The 17,661-nt window shown below is 43.9% G+C and overlaps 1 protein-coding gene across 2 annotated transcripts; it reads left to right on the top strand.

Moving 5' to 3' along the window:
• The first annotated feature begins 1,492 nt into the window (after nucleotides 1-1,492).
• PRR13 (proline rich 13) lies at nucleotides 1,493-11,223 on the top strand. 2 transcript variants are annotated; one of them, XM_079966949.1, is made up of 4 exons: nucleotides 1,493-1,598; nucleotides 4,615-4,661; nucleotides 6,658-7,073; nucleotides 8,851-11,223. In XM_079966949.1, exons 2-4 carry the CDS (start codon nucleotides 4,643-4,645, stop codon nucleotides 8,887-8,889), a joined length of 474 nt encoding a protein of 157 aa, XP_079823075.1. In that variant the 5' UTR covers nucleotides 1,493-1,598; nucleotides 4,615-4,642; the 3' UTR covers nucleotides 8,890-11,223. The 2 variants fall into 2 exon arrangements, with proteins under 2 accessions (XP_079823075.1, XP_079823076.1); XM_079966950.1 differs by having other exon boundaries at nucleotides 1,512-1,588.
• Nucleotides 11,224-17,661: the final 6,438 nt, after the last annotated feature.

Genomic DNA, 17,661 nt, shown 5'->3' with positions numbered 1-17,661 from the left:
GTGGCTGCTGTCACCATCTGCAGTGATCATGGAGCCCAAGAAAGTAAAATCTCTCACTGCCTCCATTTCTTCTCCTTCTATTTGCCAGGAGGTGATGGGACCAGTGGCCATGATCTTCGTTTTTTTGATGTTGAGCTTCAGACCATATTTTGCGCTCTCCTGAGCCCTTATATCCTAGCTCAATTGCTGAAACCATCTGGAGCATCATTGGCCATCCCACAAGTTGGTGAAGCTCATTTCACATCAGCAGAAAACCAAGTCTTTAGCATCATTTGCCCAGTCCTGAGGAATGCGCTCCCAGTAATGTTTCAGCAGGCATCTTGCATTTTAACCTTCAAAGATTTGTCTATGCTGCCAGGCTTACGCTTGCAATTAAGAAAACATCTGTAAGAGTTAGCTGATGATTTGTGATTTAATTTTTTTGCATGGTTTTTATTGTGTATGTATAAATGTATAGAGTAGGATACGCTATATCCAGCCTTTCTTTATTGATGGGCAGTTTTAAGGTAATAAGCCTAATTTACTTCTAGGGTATTCATATCTTTTCCCACCATTGTTCACCCCACACTTTTCAGTGCATTCCTCCCATCACTTTTCAAACCGCAAACAACTCTGATCCCTTTTTTAATGGATTAGTTGTGCTAAGGCAAATCATTGCTGATTTTGTTCTGTGAATTGCCATGAGACCTCTGGGTATAGGGCAGTATATAATTCAATAAATAATAAATTAATCCAATTTAATTGAGCAAACTAAAAGTGCCTGAATCCCTGGGGGTGGTGGGAGACAGTCAAGAGAGGTGCCCCAAGACAACCATTGCCGCCTTTTTAAAGTTTCAAAGCTGCAGCCTTTTTAAAGAACTCCACAACCCAGTAAATATGTAGACTTCTACTCCGTATAACAGAATGTTTTCATCCTTAAACTGTTTAGCCTAGTTGCATTGAGAGCTATCTTTGACTGCAACCATTACATAAAAATTAAAAATTAAACGTTCTGATGAACGCATGTTAATATATTGACCAAGTGTATTCTGCATGCCAAAATTATTACAGTTATTACAAATATGAAAAGAAACAGTCTCAGTTTGAATGAATCTTTTAAGTTTGCAGGCTGAAATAATAACTGGAATAACACACCCTCCAATATTTATCCAATGAAAACAGGGACATCCCACCATACCCTCCAACATTTCTCCAATAAAAATAGGGATATCCTAAGGAAAAGTGGGACATTGCGGGATCAAATCAAAAACAACTTCTCTAAATCAGGGATGTCCCTGGAAAATAGGGACAATTGGAGGGTCTGGAATAATCCCAGATCAAAGCTGGTCCCTTCCTTCCTTCCTTCCCTATCTGCAGCCCGCGCCCGAACAGTCATTGGTGGAAGGCGCCTCCTCTCCCGCCTGCTTGAGCCGCAGCTTCTGATGGACACGCAGCTTCTCCTATGGGAAGTTGGCGGTAGCGGCCGAGAGCCAATGGGCTGGAGGGACATGCGAAACGGAGCCCAGCCGCCAGGAAGGCTTCCAGGAAGTCGCTGCTGCTGCAGAACTTGGAAGGGAGTGAGGGCAGAAGGCGGAGAGAGGTTGCAAAGGTGAAGGAAGGTAGGTAGGTGGGACGGGATCCTTGCAATCTGGTAGGATTTCTTGCAGTTTTTGCAATTTGTGGAAGGGTTTTCTATGTCTGGGTGTATAAATGGGCTCTAAAAAGTTTAAAGGCAAAGGCAGCTTTGAAAGGGTATTTTTGCTGGATTCACAGCAGTGAATTTACGATTGGAGCAATATCCCATCTTTCGTCTCCTGTTTCTACTTTTACTTTTACTGTTGTTTTATTTGTTATTTGTGAGTTGATTTGAGGTGAACTCAAAGCGGCTTGCAAAAAACTAACATTATTATTAATAACGATTTTATTATTTGTACCCCGCCCATCTGACTGGGTTGCCCCAGCCACTCTGGGCGGCTCCCAGCATATATAAAAACATAATGAAACGTTAAAACCTTCACTATATAGGGCTTTCTTCAGGTGTCTTCTAAAGGTTGCGTAGTTACCTATCCCCTTGACATCTGATGGGAGGGCGTTCCACAGGGTGGGTGCCACCACCGAGAAGGCCTTTTAAAAATAAGAGTTAAAAGCCTCCTAAAATGTTCATCGATAGCATATACATAAAAGGACACATCACTTGTATGCATGTAGTGTGGGAATGTTTTCCATCCACTTGCCTCAGCGGTGTTAAGGCTTGAGATGTCTGGTAGGTTTGTGACGCAGGTGAGACTCGAATCAGGATCTTCTTGGACCACTTTGGAGACTCTTGGCTTTTAGTCAGTGCTGAAATTCTATATACTAATAGCAGACTCATCCTCGATGAGTCTGGGCTGTAGCCAAAATGGCACCATCTGTGGGCAAATCCCAAGATCTGCAGGAGTAGAAGCATTTTAAAGGGAGAGAAAACTCATAAATGGGGGTGTGGACACCCACAAACAATTCATTGAATGAGTATGTGCAGTAGGCATAGAACGCATTACTGACTTGGTTGTTGGGGGGAAAACAACTGGAAAACAGGTGGAGGGATGGAATAGAGTACAGTGGTACCTCGGGTTACATATGCTTCAGGTTACATAATAATATAGTAATTTAATATTTATACCCTGCCCATACATACGCTTCAGGTTACAGACTTGGCTTACCCAGAAATAGTACCTTGGGTTAAGAACTTTGCTTCAGAAGGAGAACAGAAATCGCGCGGCAGCAGGAGGAGGCCCCATTAGCTAAAGTGGTGCTTCAGATTAAGAACAGTTTCAGGTTAAGAACGGACCTCCAGAACGAATTAAGTATGTAACCAGAGGTACCACTGTATGCTGGAAAAGGAATAGCTAGCTGGTTGGTTGAAACCCTGAACAGGACCACGCAACTCTGCAACATTTGGTTGCTGTCCCCATTTGTCTGTACAGGCTATGCAAATTATGTTGGGTGCCTTCTTGCTTAGTGTGACTGGACTCTAAGGTTAGGCAGAGAAGATAGAAAGAGAGACCCAGTGGTTGGGGAGGGTGTGTTGAAGGGCAGTGGATCTTAATGGGCAGTGGAGATGACAGCCCACATTTTCTGAAAAAACAAAGAAACCCAAGTGTTGGGTTTTCCTCTCTCCCTTGGTGCAGGGCCCACCACTTAGGGGCATGTTCAGAAACCCTATGAAAGGGAGCTCTTTAAACCATACTTTTATACAGTGGTACCTCGGGTTAAGTACTTAATTCATTCCGGAGGTCCATTCTTAACCTGAAACTGTTCTTAACCTGAAGCATCACTTTAGCTAATGGGGCCTCCTGCTGCTGCCGCGCCGACGGAACACTATTTCTGTTCTCATCCTGAAACAAAGTTCTTAACCTGAAGCACTATTTCTGGGTTAGCGGCATCTGTAACCTGAAGTGTATGTAACCTGAAGCATATGTAACCCGAGGTACCACTGTATATGAATTAGAGAGGGGCTACGTACCCATCAAGACTGCGGATTTTGGCCTTCTTGGACCAGACGTGGGATAATAATTTGTTCTGTTTTCTAGGCTTTATCAAAATGTTAGGTTCCTGTTGATCATAAGTCAGTTAGCGTTTATGGAAACTTCCTTTAGCTCAGGAAGTTTGGTTGGTTATACACTTCTGCCCCATTATCTCTTGAAATATTGCTGCGCTTAGAACTAATAACCGTAACTTTGTAACATCGTTTGAATGTTTTAATCTCATGAGCAACACACTGATGATAGACTGTTTAGTTTTGTAAAATAACCATATTTATTATTATTTATTAATTCCATTTCTATACCACTTTATGTTTTTGAGAAAAAAAACCTCGAGAGGTTTGAAACACCAAAAAAACCCCCACAACAATATGGAATATAACATTACCAAAGAAAGTCAAATATAAAGTATACATTCAAAGCAACTTAATTAACAGGAAGCTAAAATATTATCTTAAAAACTTCATATTTAAAATGTAGATAAACTGTGAGGATTGCATGACGGAAAGACAGCCTGGAAATTATAAACGTGAAATGATATAATTGACCTATCTAGTTTTGAATCTTGAATCTTGTATGAGTAACACAGTGATGATGTATGGTTTAGATTTCCAAAATCACCTTATTTAGATACTTAAGATTCATATAAACCTAATTTCATACTGATTTTAAAGATGGAAAAATCAAATTAGAAAAAAACATGAGTTGGAAGGGAAAAATTAAATACACATGGTTATACTTTTCACTTGCCTTCCAATAATTTAGTGTGGGCCCTCACATGCTTTCAAACATACATAACTAGATCCATATTCATGACAGCTAGGGACTTATTATTTAAAAAAAAAAGTTGTCAGAAACTTGAATTTCAGTCTGTGTACCGCATACTATTGTCCATGGATAATCCTTGTCTTAAATTAAATTCTCTGTAGTAGAATCTGTGTAGTTCTGTCTGTGTAGCCTGTAGTGCTTATCTTTTTGCAATTTGACCTTATGGTATGAACTTTGTTAAGAGCAGAAATCTTTCCCACCTACTTGATTTATGATCTTGTTTATGCAGTAATTGATAGCCTTTAACTTTACGTAGTTTATGCTAACAATATCTTTCCCTACCCAGGTGACACATTCTCGTCTCCTTGAGAACCATGTGGGACCCCAATTCAGGTAAATGGGAAGAAGGATAGATGGGTGTATCTGGGGTACCTCTCTAGGGAATATGCATAGGGATGGGCACAGAGGTGGCAACTATTATGTTGCATGTGAGCTACCCCTGGGCAGGAGGGCATTTTTTGATAGGCGTTGGCTGCTTCCAGAAAGGGCCCTGAGTGCTTTCTACGCACTGAGTCATGTCCCTGTATCCATGCATTAAATAGCTGCCACACTATTTTTTTTTAAAAAGAGTGTCATCTGACTTGGTAGCTCCCAAGGCACCTCTCATGCCATTGTGCTGGTGTACCTAATCAGCATTAAAACTCACCTGGATGGCAAAGTTCTTGCAAGTTCTCTGTGAGGGAAGTCCTGCCAAGTGGAAAAACAGAAGGCATTTTAAGTCCAGTCACAATTGGCTCGGGCCAGTCTTGCTTTCTGCAACAGAACTAGGTTGTCTCAAGTCAAGGACAGCCTTTTGTTTTGCCTGACCTCACTGCCTGTGAGTTGTCCTCAGCGATTCAGCAGAAGGCTCAGTTTGACATTGATAGCCATCACTAGTGATGTGTTGTTGCTTTTGAAAGACCCTTGTGCTTTCTCCGCGGCCAACCACATGGCCTCCTTGGACCTCATGAATCCAAAATTCCTTCTCCCATTAGTGGAAACTTGCTTTCTGAACGTTGGAGGACCTTGAGTTGATTGAAGGTTGAAACTTGTGTGGCCAAAAGCGCAGGGGCTGCTCCTCTAGAGAACATGCAGAAATGTGGAAGGAAGAAGAAATGCTTCTCCTTGCAAGCTTGGTGGGCTGAGGTTGGGAGTGGAACATGTGTGGATGTAGCCAGTTAAGGGAGCAGCTGAACTGTTGTAGGAGATCTATAGCTCACTGGCAGAGCCCAGGCTTTGCAAACAGAAGATCCTGGGTTTCTGATCTCCCCCATCAGTTTCGCCATTTCTGCATAATCCATCAATTTTGTTTGCCATTCTTCCTTTGTTGGTAATGCTTCTTCTTCCCAGTAGCATTCTCGCTGCCATCGTTGCATACATAAAAAGTCTTTTATCTTCTCTTGCTACTTCTTCCTCTATTAAATGTAAAAGAAAGGCTTCTGGTTTTTTAACAAATGTATTTGTAAACATTTTCTTTAATTCATTATAAATCCTTTCCCAGAAGCTGTTAATCTTACAACATGACCACCACATATGGAAAAAAGTACCTTCTTTCTCTTTACATTTCCAACACATATTTCATTTAGTTTTATACATTTTTGCAATCTTACTTGGTGTTAGATACCAATGGTACATCATTTTCATGTGATTTTCTTTCAACGCACAGCATGCTGTAAATTTTATTTCTTCTCTCCACAACTTTTCCCAAGATGAAAGTTGGATATTATACCCAAAATCACTAGCCCAATGTGCCCCACACAGTTTCAGCTATGTCTTCACAATTCATAAGGGCTTGCTCCCCCACCCAAATGAAAGCTGAGATTCTTAGGGAGCCAAACTCTGTAGGCAATACCATGACGGCACCTCCAAGTAGGTCTTGAAAATACCCCTTTGTTTGGAAAATTCTGAGCTGGATGGATCACTGCTCTGACTTGGTATAAGACAGTTTCCTATATTTTAGAGATGGTGTTTTGCTCATGTTGCCTAGTATACATAGACCAGGGGTCAGCAAACTTTTTCAGCAGGGGCCTGTCCACTGTCCCTCAGACCTTGTGGGGGGCTGGACTATATTTTGGGGGAAAAAAGAACAAATTCCTATGCCCCACAAATAACCCAGAGATGCATTTTAAAGAAAAGGACACATTCTACTCATGTAAAAACATGCTGATTCCCAGACCGTCTGTGGCCGGTTTTAGAAGGTGATTGGGCCAGATCCGGCCCCGGGCCTTAGGTTGCCTACCCATGATGTAGACGGAATGGTAAGATGCTTCAGGTTGACTGCTGCGTGTTTCATTTAGCCTTGCAACTGATAAGATTTTCTTTTTTTTCCCCTCTCTCTTTTTTGTTTTAGGCCAGCCAGGCTCCTACCCAGGAGCTGCCTATCCTCCCAACCCTTCTTATCCAGCGGGCTTCAACCCTGCCCACCCCCCTCCTGTGAATCCTGCCTTTCCCCCAGGTCCAGTACCTGTTGGCCCATATCCTGGGCCCCCAGCAGGGATCCCCGGGCAACCTGCATACCCACCAGGTCATTCTATCCTGCCCCCATATGCTGGACACCAACCTGGTTACCCTGTCCCCCCTGGCGGTCCTTACCCCCCACCTGCCCCGGGTATGCCTGGAGGGATGGGGGTGAATCCTTTGCTGCCGGGGGCTGTTGCCATGGGGACCCATGGGATGGATAAGAAGGCAGCGAAGAAGATGAAGAAGAAGATGAAGAAGGCGCACAAGATGAACAAGCCACACAAGCACCACAAGATGCATGGGAAGGTGTGTGAAAGCGGAAGGGAGGGTTGGGGAAGAACAGGAAACTTGGACTTGTTGACTTGTTGTTGCTGTGCCTCAAGAAGCTAGCCAATCTGGTGCTCTTCAGATGACTCACATCATCCCTGACCGTTGTCCATGCCAGATGGGGCTGATGGGAGTTGGAATTCAGCAACATCTAAGGGCTAGGACTGGGCAATATTTCATCCAAAACTGTTTTGAAGTCCATATTGTGATATCAGCTTCATAGTTTTTGACCTTTCAATATAACATGAGCCGTTATGTATGTTAGGGCTGGGCAATGTATTGTCCAAAACCAGTTTCAATTCCATATCGTGATATCAGCTTCATAATATTTGACCTGGTGATATATTGTAAATCGTGATTGTGTGTGTGTGTGTGTGTGTGTGTGTATGCTTTGCAAAAATCACGATGCAGGAAAAACTGTGAAGCCAGCCAATGCCTCTATGTAGCTCCATCCTTATTACAGACATTGCGATTATATTAGTATATTGCGATGTTTAAAAGGTAAAGGGACCCCTGACCATTAGGTCCAGTCGTGACCGACTCTGGAGTTGCGGTGCTCATCTCGCTTTATTGGCCGAGGGAGCTGGCGTACAGCTTCCGGGTCATGGGGCCAGCATGACTAAGCCGCTTCTGGCGAACCAGAGCAGCAAACGGAAACACCGTTTACCTTCCCGCTGGAGCGGTACCTATTTATCTACTTGCACTTCGTGCTTTCGAACTGCTAAGTTGGCAGGAGCAGGGACCGCGCAACGGGAGCTCACCCCGTCACGGGGATTCAAACCGCCGACCTTCTGATTGGCAAGTCCTAGGCTCTGTGGTTTAACCCACAGCGCCACCTGCATCCCATTGTGATGTTTAGCTGGCAATATATCACAATGTTGAAAACCAGGTATCGCCCAGCCCTACTGGGGGGCATTATGTTGAGGGAGGCTTCCATGGAGGTAGAGGAGAGAAGGCCTGGTGGTCTGAGGTAAATGGTCACTGGGCCTTCAACTGTGAGCTAGACAGGGTCTGTGGGGTTTGTGATTAGAATTATTTTGGGGTGTAGCTGTAAATTATGGGGAGTGATGCTGGAGGAGGGTACACAGCGTGGTTGGGGAGAGGTACTCCTTTCTGCAGGGAAGAGCTCTGACCTCTGACAGTCAAACTGTGGACATGCGTATTCGCCATCTTCAGAAAAGAGCAATTGTGCCAGTTGGTGGGAAAAGGAGTCCCAAGAGAGAGAATGGGAGAAGAAAAAAATGGAACCGAAACAGATGGAAAGGGTGGGAGAAAGCCTTCTGCAAAATGGAAATGGATCCCAAACAGAATGATGGAAAGGGTGGGGAAAGTCCTTTGAAAGTAGTCACTTTGGACCGCTTGTTATTTGGGGATGGGTCAGTGAAATGGACCAAGATGGAGGGCGGTAGGAGGCAGCAGCCGAATAGTGACACTGGGGGGGGGGGGTTAACTCTGGCTTCTCCCACCATCGGCTGCAAACTCCAGTTGTCTTTGTCCATGGCAAACGGCCCTTCGCAGTGGGGGGGGGGGGAGTTTCCCCTCCCCTGCAGTACTTGTTCAGAGTCTGTCTTTTCCTTCATCCAATCTGTGTGTATAGGAAACAGTAATTTCAGCTGATAATGAGGCATTAATACCCCCAATTGACATTTTCTTGAGCTGAGCTCTGGGATAGATTAAAGCCCTGATTAGATTTCGGTAGCAGTAACACTGAGTCAGAATTGAAGTCTCATGAGCCTCCCTCTTCTTCTGTTTACAGCATTCCTCCTCCTCTTCCAGCAGCAGCGACTCCGACTGAGGCCTTTTCCTACCTCCCAGACGTATCCTCTTCCCGCAAACGCTGATCCTTGCGCCAGTCTTCCTGCTTCCAACAAGCGCTGATCTACTTAACTGTCACCAGATAACAATGAGGGCTGCTTGTGGGTCACCCATTATTTACAGGGTTTGGCCAAAGTTTACCCCAACGGCATGCGCAACCTGCTGTAAAGTCTGATGGGAACTCTGGTGCTGATGATGATTTAAGCAGGGTTGGTGGGATCAGCAAATGAGTCTTAAGAAAGTCAGAATTTGAGGCCACCAATTGGCTTAAGTAAAGTTCATCTGCAAATGCGTGACAGCTTTTGCTCTTTGAAATGTAGGCTGTTCAAAATGGCAGCCAATCGGGTAGTTTCTCGGCACCCTGAAGCTTTGTGATTGGCTTCCTCAGGCAGTTGGGGTCCAATTGAATGGATAAGATGTGCTTTTAAGTGACAAAGAAGTGGGCCTTCAGATGGCGTTGTACTAGACCTCCCATCATCCCTTGCTGGCTGGGACTGATGGGAATGGTAGTTGCAACAACATCTAGATCAGGGTTTCCCAAACTTGGTTCTCCAGCTGTTTTTGGACTACAATTCCCATCATCCCTGACCACGGGTCCTGCTAGCTAGGGATGATGGGAGTTGTAGTCCAAAAACAGCTGGAGAACCAAGTTTGGGAAACCCTGGTCTAGAGTGCCAAAGCATAGCCACCCTGGCCCAAGAATTTCAAAAAATGGCTCCTGCTCCTCAATATGATCATCTTTCCTGTGCTACCTGGGGAAATGGCAGATAGAAGCGAAGAGATTCAGAAAGTGTGTGTTGCTTATTTAACATAAGGTTGAATGATAGGTTTCTTAATATTGCAGATAAAATGTGCTTGATCAGGGATGATTATGCTCCATTGTGCAAACATTTTAGTAGCTTTATTATATTATTTCAGAGGTATGATTCATTTTTTTAATATAACTGAGGATGAAAATCTTGTTAGGGGTGTTTCACAAAGCTTAAATACTAAACTTAAACATGGGGAAATAACACATTGGTCGTTTGCGTCATGTTTAATTGTAATGCTATAACCATGGGCACAATTTTTGGTGGATTAAAGTGGGTATCTGATCCAAGATGGCTGGAGTATCTTAATGAATTGCAAAAAAACTAGGATCACACATCCTCGCCTGTAATGATAGAATACTCTAAGCCGTTGCACTTGGAGGGAGCATGTTCTCTTTTTAACTCACAATTGCTCTTTTTCCCTGCGGAAAGGGGCTGCTTAGGGAACAACCAGATGTGCTTGGAGAGTAAAAGGAACAAGTTGCAGTTGACCAACCAGTTAAAAAGTGCAAAGAGATTCTAAGCAAAATGGCTTCACACAGCTATCCTTTAAAATTCTTCCTTGTTCTGACAATTGTTAGTGTTTTAGTATTTTGGTTTAATATGTATTAAATGCATATTAAAGGCCACCCTGGGATCTTTGCAGGACGAGCGGGTTACAAAAGTTCCAAATAAATAATTTTTTAAAATATCATGGTGCATGTTTTGAGAGTGCGAGGGAAAGCTTTGTGGAGTGTAAACAGCAAGTTTAAGCGTGTCAGGGATTCTCCAGATTGTTCAACAAAGAAAGGGGGAGCATCGCTGTGCAATATCCAGTGCACATTAGCAGATCATAATTGTCAACATGCTAATTACTGTGTATCGGGATGAATCATCTTCTGCTTGTTTATTTCCTTTTGACATTTTGCTATTATAATTCAGCAGTTGAATAACGGCAGTTACAAAAATGACTAGGCTAATCCTGGGCCTGATCCTGTGCTGGTGTAAAGCAGATACTGTTTTGTACATTGACACAATCTCCACACGCGGACCTTGCTGACAAACAACAACATTTGTGGATAAAGAGTACATTTGCCTTGTGCCTTCCCCACGTCAGTCTCTTCAAACTGGTCCAATAAATGCAAATGTCACCCTCTGGACTCGTTTGTGGAGCCAGAATGGGAAGTGCATAATTATTTGTTTAGATTTCTATCTTGCCTTATATCCAAAGGTCCAGCAGTAGGAAGCATTAAAAGTAATGGACTGAAAGGCTAGAATATTTCAACATGGAAGTTGAAATCCCCTCCCCTCCAAAAAAAATGATGCTTGTAAAGAGTCAATTTTCCCTAATCACCTGTGGGGAGTTAGACTTGTCTCCAGGTAACCAGGCAAGCTTATCCTGCTTTTGATAAGGAAGACATTTGTTCTCTCTACCTGCCCCCCTCCTTTTAGGTTCAATATGTATACGTTTTACACAGATACGTGTGGGTAAGCAGGCTAATAAACATTTTTATTTGGGGATAGTATCCTTTTGCGGATGTGTTGGCAAAGCTGTCCAAAACAGTTATCTAAATGAAAAGGAGTTGTGATTCTTCCAAAACAAACCAGCGCCACTGTTGACCATTTGGCCCAACCGCTGAGTAGCATGACTGGCTGACATTTTGACAACCTCCATTTGCCATTCCAGGGTAACAGCACAGGCAGGTTTGTTTGGCCACTAGTGGGTCACTGCACAGAGCTGGGGGGCTGTGCAAGGCTTGATGGGGCACAGTTTGTGCAGGCCCATTCCAGAAGATATTTGTACCACGTCAGACATCGGAGAAGGGGAATGGCGGGGATGCCCAAAGCCCTCTGCTGCTGTTCTAAAGTAACCAATGCAAAGCACTGTGTTTATGAAAACAAAGGCTCTGGCTGCACCACCTTATTTGCAGATAACACTAAGCCAAACCATGGTTTAATATGAACAAGCTGCAAATTTGCGGGCTCCCAAACAGGAGGTGGCTGTTGGCTTACTCCTCCTTGGCGTGGCTAAGCCATGGTTTGGTTTAGCATTTGGTCTGGTCCCAGACTCGTGGTTTAGCTCTCTTTAAACCACATGAGCGGTAAACTATGGAACAAACCTTGGTTGTAGCTTGTGGTTTGTCTGGAGACAGCTAAACCGTGGGTCTGGGTTCAGGCAAAATGCAAAGCTGAACCATCAGTGCAGCAACAGAACAAACAGATGAATGGCAAAGGGCACATGCCAAACCAAGGAGGGCGCAAATTGGGATGGGTGAAGGGTGTGGCGAGGGAGAGAGGGTGACCTAGGGAGACTCCCAGGGGCCAGATAAGGCAGACATAAGAAGTGCTAATTCTGAGGTTTCCTTTCCCTCTTCCTTCAAGAAGAAGCTAATGAATCTCTAGCAGAATAGTCTCAGCATCTTCACCAAACTTCGAGGTTTGGGAGGAAGCCATGTAATATCAAAATATGTGGCATGGATGTACAATCTCCATATACATATGGCTGGTTGCCAACCTTCGCCTCTTCGCTGCAGACAGCTGCCTTCTTTCCCCAGCCCAGCCCAGCGGACCACCAGCTCGAAAACCACCTCCCCCGTGACTTGTGTTGTTTAGAAAAACGGGTGATTGACTTTAGCCTTTCAAAAGGCGGACTCTATTGGATGGGTAAATGGTATTCTCAATTTTTTGAACCGTTCTCCCCAGAGCGGCTTAAATTTTTAAGTCACATTAAGGGACTGATGACGTGAATATATATATATATATATATATATATATATATATATATAATCTCCCTTTAAATAGCAGGACAAAAATAGAAAAGCATGCTGAGAGGCTCCTCTGCTACCACAGCCGAGTGACTAAAGCAGGTCTCCACAGTTTGAGACCCCCGGCAACAGAAAAGTCCTGCTTGATAAGACCCAAAGACCTCCCTTTCATTTAATTTGTTTGTTAACGAAAAAATAGCAAGGTGCTCATATAAGCTGTGCAGTACAACATATAAGGCTATTTAAAAATAACAACCCTAAGAACATCAATCAATACTGATTGGTTTCAAATTAATTAGAAAATCGCCATAATTATTATCATGTATTCAATTTATGCCACCCTTTCTCAAAAGATCCCAGGGCAGTGCACAACATTAAAAATGCATTACAGAACATCAGTAATAAAAACATAGTAAAAAGCATACTGACAGAAGGACAGATAGTAAAATAATTAATGACACTCCCCTGCCCCACACTTTGACAGGCCACAGATGATTTAACGGCCATAGACCTGGGGAAAGAGGAATGTTTTTGCCTGGTGCCTAAAGACATGTAATGATGGCACCAGGTGAGCCTCTCTGGGGAGAGCGTGCTGTAAAGGCATGCAAGACAGGGATAGTTTCTGCTAAAGGTAAAAGGTAAAGGACCCCGAGATGGTTAAGTCCAGTCAAAGGCGACTCTAGGGTTGCAGCGCTCATCTTGCTTTCAGGCCAAGGGAGCCGGCGTTTGTCCACAGACAGTTTTCCGGGTCATGTGGCCAGCAGGACTAAACCGCTACTGGCGCACGGAGGACCGTGACAAGTGCCGGAGCGCAAGAAAATGCCGTTTACCTTCCTGTTGCAGTGGTACCTATTTATCTACTTGTACTGGTATGCTTTTGAACTGCTAGGTTGGCAGGAGCTGGGACAGAGCAACAGGAGCTCACCTCGTCATGCAGATTCGAACCACCAACCTTCCGATCAGCAAGCCCAAGAGGCTCAGTGGTTTAGACTACACTGCAGGGCCTGCGTCACTCAAGGCACGATCCCTAGTGATGGCCAAGTGACCCTCAGGGGGTGTGGCTCATCAGCTGAGTAACATGTTGCTAGCCCCCTGTTCCTGTGAGCGCCTTGGCTAATGGAGGCTTCTGAACCAGAAACTGGGGCAGCCCCACAAAAAAGCACATTACAGCAATCAAACCTTGAGGTTACCAAGGCATGAGCCACTGCTGTTTTAAAGGTGCATTCTATATTTGACATCTTTTAAGACAATATTTTAAGTTTCCTGTTAGTTATGGTGCTTTGAATGTATACAGTGGTACCTCAGTTTTCGAGCGTCTCAGAAGCTGAACGCTTTGGGTTTCGAACACCCAGATTTCGAAAACCCAGAAGGAAATGCTTCCACCTCGGAGGTTGAACGGCTTCCACTGTGTTTCTTTCAATTTTCTCCATTGATTTTGCTCACTGTCCTTTGCGCCTCGGTTGTTGAATGTTTCAGAAGTCGAATGGTCTTCCGGAAGGGATTACATTTGACAACTGAGGTACCACTGTATTCTATACAGTGGTACCTCAGGTTAAGAACTTAATTCGTTCTGGAGGTCCATTCTTAACCTGAAACTGTTGAGGTACCACTTTAGCTAATGGGGCCTCCCGCCGCTGCCGCGGGATTTCTGTTCTCATCCTGAAGCAAAGTTCTTAACCCGAGGTACTATTTCTAGGTTAGCAGAATCTGTAACCTGAAGCGTCTGTAACCTGAGGTACTACTGTATTCCATAGCCATCGTTATTAGCTGCTATTGCCAAACTGTATCAGGAATTTTCTTTTAAAGCAGATGTGAGGAACCTCAGAGCTAAGGGGACAAAGGCAGCCCCCACCAGTTTCTGACTGACCTTTGATCCCTCCCTCACTGGCGCTGCTCCATTCCAGGTGTTTTTGCCTGGCTGGAATGTGTCCTTGAACTCTCTGATAATAACTCTCATTGTCTCGATGGAGGATGCAGAGGGGGGCACAGTGTGTATAAACACAGGCTCACTGTAAAAAAATGTAAAATCTGCTTTAATTGTCCCTGCTGACCAATGAATGGCAAGTGGTCCTCTGAAGATGGCCCAGAAGGGAATGCAACCTTTGCAGTGAAAAAAAGGCTCCCCACCCACCTTTGGAAAACCATCCAAGTTAGAAGCACAGCCCACCTGCAAGGCATTGTGATCTGCCAGGTGTTGCAAATAAAGGCAAGGTGTGGGGTGTTCTCTAGCCGGCTTGATTGTGCGGCTCTGTCTGGGAACTGGGAGTTCTTGCTGGCGACAATCCTGGGTGTCGAGGAAGCTGAGTGGGATGTGAGGGAGACTTTGTTTTCAAGTGCTCTGAAAAGAACTGCCCCTTCTTTTTCTTCTACCCTCCACCCAGAATGTTAAAAAAGGGAAGCTGAGTCAATTGAACTATCTTTTCACACAACAGGGAAGACTGGAATTGATTTGGCTACAGCTATGCATAAGACTGGGCTCTATGAGCCCTATTTAAAATAAAAACACATCTTTGCACATATTGTTTTTAACCAATTCAATCTTTATTGGTAGTTGTGCCCTTGTTGTATTCACACTCCACAAAGGCCCATCAGCTTCATCCTCTATTGCTTTTCAGAAAGATGGAGATGCAGTGATTTAGACAAGCTTTTGCCAAACAGAGTTGCTTCCAGACTCTCACTATTTTCAGTTGGGGTTCAGCCACATACTGGAAATTTCAGATTATGCAATTATAGTTGATAAGGCAGTCTTGTGAAACAAACCCACTTACTCAAAAGATTGGACTTTTGGTGGCAGATAAAGTTCTGTGGAAAATGTACTGGAACGGACTTGCTTTGATGCAAAATAACCTCACCTCCCTGAGTGCATGCTCATTAAATAGCCAAAGTTGGCTAATCTCCCTGCAAACAAATCAGAATGAATAGTCCATGGAAGCATGCTTACATGCTACTAAGGAGGGGGTTAGTTTTAGTTTATCTCTTAGGTTCCTTACACATTATACGTTTAAAGCAGATTAAAAGTACATTTCCCCCCTCAAAGAATTTGGGGCACCTGGAAATTGTAACTCTGTGAGAGGTGAACTACAGTGCCCAGAATTCTTTGAGCTTTGAAACTGCTTTAAAGGTATAAGCAAGTGAATAACCATAGTCAGTTTTCTTTTTTTAACTGCACTTGTTGCAATTTTATTATTTAGATCACTTTGTCTCTCAAGTGTCAACTTAAAATAATTTTCTCCATATGCAGACATAGTAAGGGCTTGTTTGCATACACATTATGAAACATGGACTTCCTTCTCCTCCTAGCTGTTTTTTTTTATGGATCATTTTCATATCCTTGTCATAAAGACAGGTACAGCCTTTCTTTAGCAACCAGAACACAGAGCAGAGCAGGATTTACCTCTGTATCCTTGAATAGCTGAATGTTCCTGTGAGATTGAGAATAAATTAGCAAACTGAAATAGCACCGACATTGTGTGAGAGTTAACACCTGTTAAAATAAGAGGGCTGTTCACACTCTGATCTCAGTTTTATGCCACTGTCAGTTTCCTTCATGTATTTCTACACATTCACCCCCGGGTTTGCACAACTAAGCAAAATGAGGACCTTTTCCTACAAGGATGCAGCGTTCACATAGGGAAACGAATGTATAACAGTGAGAGTACAGATCACATGGATGCCTATTTTGTTGCAATTGCACACAAAGGTGTTCAGCACAATGAAACACAGAGGCTTTTTTCAGTGCTCCCCCCAAAAAAAGAACTACCGAACTGATTGCCACAAAAAAGCACCTTGAAGACTAACAGACAGAAGCTTTCGTGGATCAGGGCACACTTCCATCAGTACTTTGTTACTGAACCCTTTATTATGAGCCAAAGGAAGTGTTTGTTCCATTGTGTGGACAAATTATCTTTTTCTTAGGGCTAATTCACAGATTCTGTTTTGCCTCACTGCAATGTCACTTAGGGTTGTTGTTTTTTAAAGAAGTATTTCCTTCATCACTGAATAATCATTGTTGCCCTTCATAAATCTGGGATTTGGGGACAGTGTTTCTGTGTCAGACTGATTCATATAAAACTGTAGCCAACTAACATTTACTTAGAATAGACCTGTCGAAATTAGTGAACCTAAATTTGTCATGATTGGTAGCCAACTTGTGCACCCTGCTCCCTAAAAGGCAGAGCTCCTGGAGATTAGCCAGAGCCTAAGCAGCAGTCACGAAATTAAAAGACGCCTGCTTCTTGGGAGAAAAGCAATGACAAACCTAGACAGCATCTTAAAAAGCAGAGACATCACCTTGCCGACAAAGGTCCGTATAGTTAAAGCTATGGTTTTCCCAGTAGTGATGTATGGAAGTGAGAGCTGGACCATAAAGAAGGCTGATCACCGAAAAGTTGATGCTTTTGAATTCTAGTGCTGGAGGAGACTCTTGAGAGTCCCATGGACTGCAAGAAGATCAAACCTATCCATTCTTAAGGAAATCAGCCCCGAGTGCTCACTGGAAGGACAGATCCTGAAGCTGAGGCTCCAATACTTTGGCCACCTCATGAGAAGAGAAGACTCCCTGGAAAAGACCCTGATGTTGGGAAAGATGGAGGGCGCAAGAAGGGGACGACAAAGGACAAGATGGTTGGACAGTGTTCTCGAAGCGACCAGCATGAGTTTGACCAAACTGCAGGAGGCAGTGGAAGACAGGAGTGCCTGGCATCCATGGGGTCACGAAGAGTCGGACACGACTAAACAACAAAGCATGTTTCAGAAGCACTCCAAGACCCATTTATTGAAGAGCTTCTTTTAATGGCTGGCGGTGGTAGATTTTTACTGTATCGTTTTATTCGGATGCTTTATGTTGTTTAAATTGCATTACCAATCTTAAACCTTTGGAGTAAGCCAGACTACATCTACACACACATACAGTTCAGACACATCACATGCGTAAAAGTCAATGGTAAAACTTGTGTGCTTTGACTAGAGACACCGTCATGGTGATGGGTGTGGAATGTATGTCACAAGGGGACGTGTGTCGGTGGGGTCCCAGGTTTCCCTCTCACAAAGGCGTCCCAAAGCACATGTCCTAATGGAAGCAAAGGCACTGACAAGGGCGCCCTGGAGAACGGGGTCGGGGGCGAGGGACTCTTCTCAGCCCCCAATCCGATTCCGTCCCATCTCTTTTTGTCAGTTTACTTTGTCCTATAAAACTTAACA

Source organism: Podarcis cretensis (genome assembly GCF_951804945.1).
Source record: "Podarcis cretensis genome assembly, chromosome: 2".
Taxonomy (NCBI): Eukaryota; Metazoa; Chordata; class Lepidosauria; order Squamata; family Lacertidae; genus Podarcis; species Podarcis cretensis.
Note: the sequence above shows the minus strand (reverse complement) of the source record. Positions and strands in the feature narration are given on the sequence as shown.

Bases quoted from the DNA above. Each gene is read 5' to 3' on its own strand.
- PRR13 (XM_079966949.1), top strand. The intron at 7,074-8,850 runs GTGTGTGAAAGC...TTCTGTTTACAG, and splicing joins ACCACAAGATGCATGGGAAG to CATTCCTCCTCCTCTTCCAG.